The sequence below is a fragment of the Silene latifolia genome, chromosome Y, assembly GCF_048544455.1.
Source record: "Silene latifolia isolate original U9 population chromosome Y, ASM4854445v1, whole genome shotgun sequence".
Classification (NCBI taxonomy): domain Eukaryota; kingdom Viridiplantae; phylum Streptophyta; class Magnoliopsida; order Caryophyllales; family Caryophyllaceae; genus Silene; species Silene latifolia.
The window spans coordinates 474,613,828-474,625,730 of NC_133538.1; the positions used below are offsets into that span (position 1 = coordinate 474,613,828).

The window sequence follows — 11,903 nt, forward strand, 5'->3', positions numbered from 1 at the left end:
CCACACCAAAGGTAACATTCTTTATTTGGCCCACAACATTACCAAGTTATCCTTATACTCATTTGATATTTACACAAAATGTCATTGCATACCCCACCTACCAACCCACAATTAAACCCACAATTACATACCCCACCTATTTTTTCCCTCTTTACCCTTACTTTTTCCACTTTTTCTTAAATACTCCAATTTTCCCTACGTTACCTTTGGTGTGGTACGGAGGGAGTATTTTTTACTCGGTCCCTGCTATTATAGGGTATGGAAGGAGACACTTGTGACATGGCGCATTGGCGCATGTGGTGCGGTTGGGTATAAATAGAGGCTTCAAACTCAGCTGCTTTTTTTTTCTCACTAATTCCCCAAGACTTCCACTCGACCAGTCTACCATTTCCCATGTAAATTCCTTTCCCTCTCTACTTTCTTCTTGCTTCTTCTTTTCTTAATATTTCTGTTCCTATTATATTAATTAATTAATACCTGTAACTGATTATGTTCAGACCGTCTCATATCCTAACTATTGAATTTAGCTTCTGGGTTCTTTATTATGCATTTTTTCTGCTGGGTTTTTTGTTTCGTTAATGGATTCTTTCTGATGAATTTATGAAAGTGTGTTGTAAAGTACTCCGTATTATTATACATTATACATTTCCTTTGTTTATTCGTTCTTTCGTAGTGTTCTTTCTGATAAGTTCTTGCGTATCTAGAACGTTTTTTTTTTTTTTTTTAATTTCGGTTTCGTTGATGATTATGTTTTAATGTTGTTTGTTTGTTGGGAGAATTGTTTACTTTGAATCTTTGTCAGATATTGGTTTAATTAAGTTCTTTGGTGAATAATCTCTTCACAGTTTTGTTAGCTTCTTTTTTTTTGTCTATTTTAAGTTTCATGTTTCTTTTTATCATGGCGACAACTGACAATGGTGGTCGGGATTGTTTTTACTTATAATCAAAGCGATACTTGGATAAACCCCTCTTGGGAGTTGGATAGTTGGGTTTATGTTTATCTAGAAAGTAGAAACCGTCTCTTTGGGTTTCAATCCAAGGCAAAGGTTGCATAAGTTGGACCCCCTTACCTAGTCATAAGAGGGATCATTTGGGATATTGGGGAATTTTTGTTGTTTTTAGGAGTTGGGCATTTCATTTCACTGATATTAGGTTGGCGTTTTTTTGGAGGATTTCCTTAATTTCATTACCTCTTGTTTTGTACAATTGTACTCTAATAATCTTCCATATTATATTAATTACAAACAAATAGTGTGACTCCTAATAGTTTCTCATAATTATCCAGTATTCCAGTGATTGTTAATTTGATGAATTCTGAATGTAGATGCATAGCTTTCATCTTGCCATCTGACATGTTATTAAAAATTACACACATAATTCATAGTTATCCATTCCATTTTACCTTATGACTTATTGTTGAGATATGTCGATATATCTCAACATATCGACATATTTCAACACTATACATAAGCCATGAGTGCTTTGGTTTCCAATGTTTTTTTTTTTTCCGTTTCTGTGTATGTTGCTGCACATATGAGTATTGTTTTTGATACTTGCATTAGTATTTTCCCTATGTATGTCGATGCTATGTTGTATGTGTATCTTCTGAATTGTTGAACAGCCGAGTATTTGGACTTTTAAATGATTGTGTTTGAATCATTTGATTCTGACTCATTAGAACGTCTTCGTACAAAGAATTTTTGACCTAGTACTTGGTACTCCACTACTCCCTCTGTCCCAATCATTTGTTTACCTCCACTACTCCACATATAAGTTCCTTCTCTTGGATGGTTCCTTTGATTTGTAACCTTTTTTTATGTCATCTTTTATTTTGAGGTGCTACATCCTTGAGCACATTGAGAGGCAATCTCCTGGCTTTGTTCCTGTCATTTCACTTACTTTGTTCCGTGTAAATGTGAGTTTAATATGGTTTAGGTCCACTGTCCACCTAGTTGCAAAGTGTATACAGTGCTAATTCTATCACTCTAGTTTGCAGTTTCAGTCAAAACAATTTTCTTGTTCTTGTGCTATGTTTTACTTTTCTATTTGATATTTCTTTCACTTAGTTTAAGCTGAGTGTCTCTTGGTACAGGAAGGCTTATCGGAAAAAAATGAAGAACTCTACTCCAAATCCATGTAGGAATTTAGAGAAGGCTAATCTAGGTGGTGTCATATTTGGTTGCACGAATAAAACCATGAATGAGTGTCTTACTAAACAAATTTTTGGTAGGTGATTACTTTCCACCTCTATATTTTGGAGGTTTTATACTTTATCCTAGATTTATCCTCATTCTTCATTTAACTTTTCATTGTCTCAATGTATGTCCTAATCGTGATAAAGTTATTCCTGGTGCTTCACGATCATGTATAAAAATCGGGATTTCTAAGGACTTTTTTTTTTTTTTTTTTTTTCATGTATTCTTCAACTGTTTTTTTCTCCCTTGGTTTTCTAACAGGCTTACCTGCTCAGCACTTTGGATATGTAAAGAATATTGACCCAGGTTTGCCATTGTTTCTATTCAACTACTCCAAAAGGTCACTTCATGGAATTTATGAGGCTGCTAGTCCTGGCCAACTGAATATTAACCCATATGGTTGGACTAGAGATGGTTCAGAGCGAACAGGATTTCCTGCTCAGGTATTGTTGTCCTGATAGCTGTCTAACTTGAACCATTTTGTTTAGGGCAGACTTAGATGTATTATACGGAGTATAAAGCTTCCCACCAATTGCCATTGTCCTTTTGCTTTTTTATTTATTGTATAATCAATGATGTAGGTTCTAATACGCACCCTGAAGAATTGCCGTCCTTTGCTAGAGAATCAGTTCTCACCAGTAATTCAAGAAAATTATTATACTCATAGCCATTTCTGCTTTGAGCTGGACCATGTTCAAGCCAACAAGTTGATAGCCTTATTTTCAACTCAAGTTGTTGCACCAGCTCCTTCTACGAGAAATCCAGGGAATTCGGAAATACTAAATTTACGACCACCAAGGCTGCGAATCGGGGAATGCAATGAAAATGTGGCATCTGATCCCTCTACACACCATATGGATATGTCCCAATATCTAAGAGATGATACAGAAACAAATGGTAAGAATGAATTAGAGCTGGTTTCTGAACAATTACAAAATCTGGATGTGAATTCTGAACCATCAGATTCTTTTCCTGAAACACAAGTACACAAGTCTTCAAGGACCAGTGCAATACATTTCGAGGTTGATGTTACACAAGAGAAAGAAATTACTGAGGAGGATAATGTCGAGGACAACTCTTTACTGCTATCAAATTATCCATCCGTTATAGCTCAGGTTCTTTTTGTAAGAGTCATATGCTGGCATGATTTTTAAAATACATGTATCCACAAGTCTGAATAGTATGCTACGTTCATATATGAAGTTAATGTTAGAAGTTCGAGAGCTGAAGGCATTTAAGCAAGAGTCAACTGATAAGATCGCACAATTGGAGCATCATGTGGTAAACTTCTGCACCTCTATTCAGTTAATGTGTCTCCTTGGTGGTTGCTTATTCATATTCTTTTTGGCATCTCACATTCCTGGGATATATCAACTTGGTTTTATCTTCTGGTGCTGATTAGAGGAGAGGATTTTCTATCCTTGTAGCCGTTATGTTGTTTGACATATTTCCCATTTATAACATACATTTGAAAAATACTGATTTTTCAACCGCGTCAACCGATATCGCAGAAAACACCCCAGTAGTTTACCAATATTCCAGTGCCTTAATCTATAATACTGTTCTTGGAAAATATATCAGGAAACATGTGTGCTTCCAAATGGTGTACCTTTGTCAAAAAACAGGTCAAAAGAGAGGGAAGTTAAACCACAAACATGGATTTTGCAAATGGTGTATACATTTGTGAAAAAGAGGTCATAACTCATAAGAGATAGAAGATAAACCTCAAACATGGAAACTATCTCAAGTTTTTGATCTTCGGAAGTAAAGAGTAATACGTTTTGTTAAATGTCCCACATTGGCCGGGACCCTTTACGTTACATCCTTGACATCTCGATATCAAGATTTCACAACCATTATCGTAACCGTGATTCAACATTTGCATACCATGCTTTGACCTAAATTTTGTGTATCTCTTTGTGCACAAATATGCATCTCTTTTGATTTAGTGTATGTGCATTCCTTTAAGTTTTGCATTAGAATGAACTTTAGTCTCTGTTGATTAAGGTTTTCTTCTTCATAATTGTTGCACGGCTTGTTTATGTGGATTTACAGCGCATATTAGAATCAGAAGTAAAGCTGTTGCAAGGTCTTGATGATAGGATGCTGGAACCCTTGCCTGGCGATTGTGAGACATTTACACTTGGAACAATGGCGGCATCATGTAGTGGCCAGCAGCCGGATTTCGATGACATTATTTTTATGGCAGGAGGATATGATGGGAAGTCATGGCTGGCATCATTTGAAGCGTATTATCCATCGAAAGATAATGTTGAAGCTCTTTGTCCAATGAGTTCAGTTCGCTCCTATGCGTCTGTTGCTAGGTTAAAGGGTGAGATCTATGTGATTGGTGGTTGTTCTGGTGGATCTCATGGTTTGTGGTATGATACAGGTAATGGTGCTTAATTATCTTTTTGGGTTTTGAAACTCAACCAAGTCAATTGTTGATATAGCTGTGCGTTATTTTGAAGTGGAACGCTACAGTCCTCTGTATAATGAGTGGACAATGCCTGCTTGTTTGAACAAGAAGAAGGGAAACTTATCTGCCGTTACATTGCATGATAAGATATTTGCACTGGGTGGTGGGGATGGTGTTAGCAGTTTTTCAGATGTTGAGATGTTTGACCTGGATGTTGGACGATGGATATCTGCTAGATCAATGCTGGAAAAGGTGAAATTGTTACTCTTCTTTTTGCCTGGCTTCTTGTTTGATCTGCTTTTAGTTTTGAATGCTGGAGTGATGCATTCTTTACCTTGCAATTTGATTAGGCTGCATTAAGCAGCTGGGAATGGGTATTACATCTGGTAGATATATATGGTCTGAGATCAAATGACAACTATGTTTGTGAATTTTCCCAGTTCCTTACTTTTGTGTATGTGTGTGGTACTGTCGTTGTATTGGCGGCAATAGTGATTATTTTTAGTGTCTCGCGTGATTGATAGATGGTAACTCCACTTCTGTAATTAGTTATTACCTATGTTAATAATGTTACACTGATTCTTCGCATTTCGGGTAATACTCATGTCGATCTTACACTCAAGAATATGGGTATTATTCAATACTTGATCCTATACACTTTTACACTTCTTCTACAAGAGATCTAGACGGGTGGCCTGCATGACAAAAGTAGAATAAGAAACCGTTTCAGTATGTATTTAATAAATTTTAGTTTTATTTCTTCAATATCTCTTTTTCACTTTAGAAGTATTTCAATTTTACATGTTTTTTTTAATACCCCCACCATCGTAATTTTAGTTTAGGGCAGAGTATCTGTGTCTAAAAGTTGAGTCATTTCACTGCTCAGATGTATCTCTGTCCGAGTAACATAGCCTGTCACCAAGTGACTTGTTTTGGATGGATGTCAGTTACTTTCTAACGTTTTTTTTATTTTACTTTTAATATATTTCATATCTTTGTACAGCAGTTGCGTCTTTTTTCTCGATTAATGTGTGATCATATTATGTGATTATGTTATCTTGTGTAGAGGTTTGCTCTTGCAGCAGTGGAATTTAATGGTGCTCTTTATGCCGTTGGTGGCTTTGATGGGCAAGATTACTTGAGGTATGGTAGTTACGTTTCTTGAACTACCTATTGCATTGCGTTAAGCATCCATCAAGGCTTGTGTCTTAGTCGCCTGCAATCTGCATTGACTTCATTCAAGTATTCTCATGATGAATTTTTTCATTATTTTTCTCTGCACGTTGTCATTACGTCAGTGCTCTGCTTGTGTATTGCCTTTTTATAGATTTTCAGCAGCAAATTAGCGTCAAGTGACTTAGTGACCCCATATCAGGTTTTAATAGGCTTACACTGATGAGTCTTCAAACATGTGTCAAGGCTGCTCTTCACCTGCACAGTAGATAGGGTGCATATTGTTTAGCCTGTTCCCAGTTGATTTTGGTCAGTGGCATGCCACAATTGACGCCCTGCCAGTCTGCCACATCCACTATATCCTTTCCCTTTTCAGTGACGGGGGTTGGTATTTTACCCACCATGAGACCTAGCTTATGCGTTCAAATAGTAAGGTCTTAAACATGTTACACCAATTCTTTATCTGTGATAACTGTTGCCAGTACTCTACTGATATTTCTGCAATCATTACCTGTTACTTTTTGGAAAAAAATGATTGCTTAGCTGGTGCATTTGCAAATAACGTATGTATTTGGGGAAAATAAGGCCATAAGAGGGGAGAAAAACTAACACTGATGGAATATCAATTCAAAAGTCAGAACTTAACAAGTGAAAAACTAAAATATTTGGTAAACATTTTTGGAATTCCCACAAGGTAACATCATGAATTCAGGATACTACATTTTAGACAAATTTCACTTAGAAGCTTTATGTTGTGTGCTGTTTTAGGCACTGGGAGTTGTAATAATGCTTTGTTTTGAGAGGATGATTTGGTCTAATTATATAACAAAAATACGACAACATAATACTTAGGTGGAAAACTGCTCAGACTCAAGGTAGAGGAGTAGTAACTTGTAAGGCTCTTCGAATGATGCATTATTTTCTTTTCAATAGCTGTAATATTACCTTCCTCTCGGGATTCTTCTTCCTTCTGCAAGGACATTAAGTCGCCTATGAATTAGGCATCTGTGGTTAGGGTAGTTTTCGCTGCTATTTTGTGCTTTCTAGGAATGATATTGATAAATTTTGGGCTTAGTAATTGGCATTCCAACCTTCTAAGTTTTAACTCTATAATCAGGACTTCATTATCTGACTCTATTTGTGCTGAAAATGAAGTGGATTAGTCCCTTAAATGGAAACTGGAAATTGATGCCTTTGAAGGTGAAGCTGAGTTTGGGAAGCAACAAGAGTTAGGCATATCCTATGAGCTAATTTGAAGCTTTTCATGACAGTTCTACTGAAAGATTTGACCCAAGAGAACATTCTTGGAGCAGACTTGGGAGCATGAATACAACGAGAGGCTGTCATAGCATGGTTGTGCTGAATGAAAAACTGTACGATTTTTGTGTTTTCCTTTCATTTTACTCACTCAGATTTTATTATGCGCTGCTTATTAAATATTATCAGTGTCCCTCGTCATTTTTCATTGTTAGTGCAGTTTATCCTAGCTGGCTAGCTGCTGTTATCTGTTAGGGGAGTTGACCTTTGAAGGATAGCGTGATATTTGTTGTGAATGTAGTTGACGAATGCTCATATATAGTCACAAATTACAAGTTGATTGTGGTGGGAGACCATTTGTGATCTGGGGCCTTAATGCCAAAATGATCATTAATTCATTATCATCATCAAAGCCTTAATGCCAAAATGATCTGGGGCAAGCTGAGTAATAAAAGGTTTAAAATGTCGTATTATGGTTTATAAGCACCCTTTGCCCTTTTATTTTCCTCATGTGGACAGAATATACCATTGTGTGTAGATAGTGTCACAATGCCGCTCATCACCTTCTAGAACTAGAGGTACTGAATTGTGTTTAATGTCTTCTGCGTTCCAATACGCCATCTTATCACCAGATCACTGGTGATACAAAGAGAAATAAGTCAGATGATTTTTTTTTTTTAAAAAAAACTTTCCTCATTTTTTCGATTTTCAGCTTGGTTAATGACTTGAGAAATAATGAAACTCATCTCACAGGTATGCGGTAGGTGGTTTTGATGGAAATTCTATGATCAGTAGTGTGGAAGTATTTGATCCTCGGCTTGGAACATGGAGGATGCATGAGCCGATGAATTACCACAGGGGATACTCTATTGCTGTTGTTTTGAACAACAACATATATGCAATTGGGGGTGTGGATGAGAACGAGAATATAGTAGACCAGGTGCTTTTCTCTTCCATTCTTGCGTCGTCTCCTTTCCACTATTATTTCAGTACCCCCCCATTGTGCTATTCTCAATTTAGTATTCCTGACTAATGTTCTTATAGACGATGCATGCTCACTTCCATTGCATGTTGGAAAATGGTAATTTAGAAACACGTTATAAAATCGTGGTTTCAGCCTTGATCTTAAAATTGTTTACCAGTCTGATCTTGGTTGTAGCCTCATAAATGTAGCCGATACCGCCTGAAAATGTGGTCGTGTTTATAATGTTTACTACTGGTTTACATTGTGATGTCGTGACCTAGATTTAATGCCATGATTTTGAGGACGTATGATGGTTGGTTATGCAACCAAATAATCGTACCTTGACATACCGATTTATTCACAGGTTGAGCGGTATGAGGAGGGCCTTGGTTGGCAAGTGACGGACCTGAAAGGTGTCGGGCCGCGCTCCTTTGCTTCAGCTATAGTGTAGTAGCTTTGATACTGAGAAAGCTGTTCGTATATAGCTCGTAGTCGACAAAGAAGCATAACGTTTCATTAGTATCCCGGGTATTTTTGACTGTAACTGAAGAAGTTTAGATTCAACTTTTGTATAGGAGATGGATCTTGCCCTTTACAAACTTAAGGTTGCTAAACATTTTTGCTCATAACAAGCTGAGCTGAACATTAGTCTATTAGGCTATAATCATCACGAGATCTTGCAACTACAATTCATACAAGGATTTTCAGAAAATAGTGACATATGATAAATTGATACTTTATGTTGGTATTAATTTTTTTTTTTTTTTTTTTTTTTTTTTTTTTTTGGTGTGAAATGAATCATGTATTCAGTAAGAAGTATAATTGAGGTTATTATTTGTCAGACTTCACCTTTCACAATCAAATAACACAAATTCTTGTTTGTGACGGACGCTATCCGTCACAAACAAGAGACGGGGCGAATCGATACCACATTGTTGAAAATGGCCCGGGTAGTTCATATGGGTGGGGCAACTTTATAATATATAAAATTAGTGTAGCCTTTGAGTGGGGAACATAAGGTACATTAGCATTTAATGCCAATTTGCATGAAACCCTCCACCACATCACCCTTTACGTCCCATTTCTGAGAGAAATGACCACCTTCCTTCACCCATGCTTTTACTTTCCTCAACCCTAACAGCCTAATCATTCATTCAAATTTCCATTTTTTCTTACATTGTTCATGCTTTTCTAAAGAAAATTCATAATTATCGTCAAATATTCATGCAAATTCTCACAATCATAATCATCGCTTAAATTTTTTCTCACAACACCATGGCTATGGACGAGAACTCGGCAATGGAGGATGATAATAATCAACAAATTGTTGATTTTGAGACCGCTCATCCTGCATCGGATTCTGGTAATGTTGAGACCACTGATTGTGAATTATTTGATGGTAAAGACGATGATTTTGCGACGATGTTTATGAGCAAAGGTTTGTTTTTTATTTTGTTTTGATTTTGGTGATGATTTGAATGGACGATATGCAATAATTAACAAATTGTTTTATTTTTTTGAAATTTCCTCGCATAAATATGCAATGTTTGTGTTCTTCATGATTTATTTGGACGATTTAGGTTAATTTTTCATATTTACTTGCATAAAGGATTATATTTATTAAGTTTTTTTTTTCATCCGTGTGTTCATGAGATTTTAGTTCAATTTTTTATGTTTTTTTAATGATATCTTTGACGATTTACATCCGCGTGTTCATGAGGTGTTAGGTCAATTTTGTAGATGAATATTGGTAGCTGCATAAGCAAACAGCATGGGAGACAGAATATTAGCATATTTTTCGTTCATGTGATCGGTCAATTTGTTAAGCTTTTATTCATTAGATACAGAATGAGCATATTTTTGATGTGAAAGACAGGCTTTTGATGTTGTTGGAGTTGAAGATGAAGATTAACTGTGCATAAGCTAACAGCAGCTAACCTGAAAGAAGCACAAAATTCGTTTGCAACAGATTATCAATTTACGATATAGTGTCACCATTTTAGGGTTCAGTGTTGCCCTTTTAAGCAAAACGCATTCTTTTGTCAAAACGCATTCTTTTGTTTTAGCTATTAATCTTTAAACTTAAAATAGTCACATTGTGACTAACGGTGGTTACATTCCGATCTATTGTTAAAATGTGAACCTGATAGTTATGATATGTAGATGTTTTAGTAAGAAACCTGACAACAAGTAGTGTGTGTTTACAACTTATAATGGTGACATTCTGACTGAATATGGTTCCCTTCTGATGTACTATTCAAATGTGACCATTATAGTTCTGATTTGTAGTTGCATTAGTATGAAATGTGAGAACATTTTTAAACTTAAAATGGTGACACTATGACTAAAGTTGGTTACATTCCGAGTAACTGTTAAAATGTGCCCATGATAGTTATGGTATGTAGACGTTTTAGCTATAAATATTTAAACTTAAAATGGTGACAGTATGACTAAAGTTGTTTACATTCTGATATACTGTTAAAATGTGACTATGATAGTCATGATATGTAGACCTTTTAGTAAGAAACGTGTCAGCAAGTTGTGTGTGTTAACAACTTATCATGGTTACATTCTGACTGAATATTGTTTCCTTCTGATGTACTATTAAATGTGACCATTATACTTGTGATATGTAGTAGTTTTAGTATGAAATTTGAGAGAATTTTTAAACTTAAAATAGTGACCTTTGACTAAAGTTGCTTACATTCTGATTTACGGTAAAATGTGACCTTGATAGTTATAATATGTAGACGTTTTAGTAACAACGTGACAACATGACGTGTGTATTTACAACTTAAAATGGTGACATTCTGACTGAAAATGGTTACCTACTGATGTTCTATTAAAATGTGACCATTATAGTCGTTATATGTGGTTGGTTTAGTATTAAATGGGACAGCATGTTTTGTGTTAAAAAACATAAAATGGTGACAGTATGACTAAAGTTGGTTACATTCTCATTTACTGTTACTATGTGACCATGATAGTTATGATATGTAGACGTTTTAGTAACAACGTGACAACATGACGTGTGTATTTACAACTTAAAATGGTGACATTCTGACTGAAAATGGTACCTTCTGATGTTCTGTTAAAATGTGACCATTATAGTCGTTATATGTGGTTGGTTTAGTATTAAATGTGACAGCATGTTTTGTGTTAAAAAACATAAAATGGTGACAGTATGACTAAAGTTGGTTATATTCTCATTTACTGTTACAATGTGACCATGATAGTTATGATATGTAGACGTTTTAGTAAGAAATGTGACAGCATGTTTTGTGTGTTTACAACTTAAAATGGTGACATTCTGACTTAATATGATAACCTTTTTATGTACCATGAAAATGTGACCATTATATTTGTGATATGTAGTTGTTTTTGTCTGAAATGTGACCGCATGTTGTGTGTTAATAATTTTTAAATGGTGACATTCTCAGTAAAGTTGTTTACCATTCAGTGTTGCCCTGTTAACCAATGCTTAATATATCTTGTCATAGGTACGAATCTATCAGGTTGTTTATTTGGAATAAAAGCTAGAAAATGGGAGCACATCTTCAGCTTGTATAAGAAACATTCGCAACTCAAGGGATTTAGTATCAAGAAATCAATATCTCGTAGGGCTGACGTGAAAGACAAGCCGCTGATTGAGAGATACTTTAGATGCTCTTGCGAAGGTGTACATGCGAACGGGAATGAAGTCAGTACTAGGAATGCAACAATTACTCGCTGTAAATGCGAAGCCTGTGTTAGGACAAAAGTAAATAATGATGGATTATGGGAGGTAGTGCAGCACGTGCTTGAACATAATCATCCTTTCACACCCGTCTAGTGGCAGCGTCATCATAGGTCGGAGCACAAAATCACAGAAGCGGAGGGTGAGTTAATAAAGACA

At 35.8% G+C, this 11,903-nt stretch overlaps 1 protein-coding gene across 6 annotated transcripts; it reads left to right on the plus strand.

Annotated features, from left to right (window-relative positions):
* Nucleotides 1-306: 306 nt before the first annotated feature.
* On the plus strand, nt 307-8,748 carry LOC141633542 (uncharacterized). 6 transcript variants are annotated; one of them, XM_074445998.1, is made up of 12 exons: nt 307-395; nt 2,093-2,226; nt 2,457-2,638; nt 2,777-3,092; nt 3,180-3,310; nt 3,399-3,476; nt 4,251-4,587; nt 4,667-4,866; nt 5,681-5,757; nt 7,059-7,160; nt 7,798-7,984; nt 8,373-8,748. In XM_074445998.1, coding segments are annotated over exons 1-12 (1,833 nt in total). In that variant the 5' UTR covers nt 307-393; the 3' UTR covers nt 8,460-8,748. The 6 variants fall into 6 exon arrangements, 4 of the variants coding, with proteins under 4 accessions (XP_074302099.1, XP_074302097.1, XP_074302100.1 ...); XR_012538345.1 differs by having other exon boundaries at nt 2,777-3,310; nt 6,988-7,160; XR_012538344.1 differs by having other exon boundaries at nt 2,777-3,310; nt 6,943-7,160; nt 8,373-8,698.
* The last annotated feature ends 3,155 nt before the right edge of the window (nt 8,749-11,903 follow it).

Coding starts and splice junctions, on each gene's coding strand:
- LOC141633542 (XM_074445996.1), top strand. Junction 4,867..5,680: donor CTAGATCAATGCTGGAAAAG/GTGAAATTGTTA, acceptor TATCTTGTGTAG/AGGTTTGCTCTTGCAGCAGT. Junction 7,985..8,372: donor ACGAGAATATAGTAGACCAG/GTGCTTTTCTCT, acceptor ATTTATTCACAG/GTTGAGCGGTATGAGGAGGG.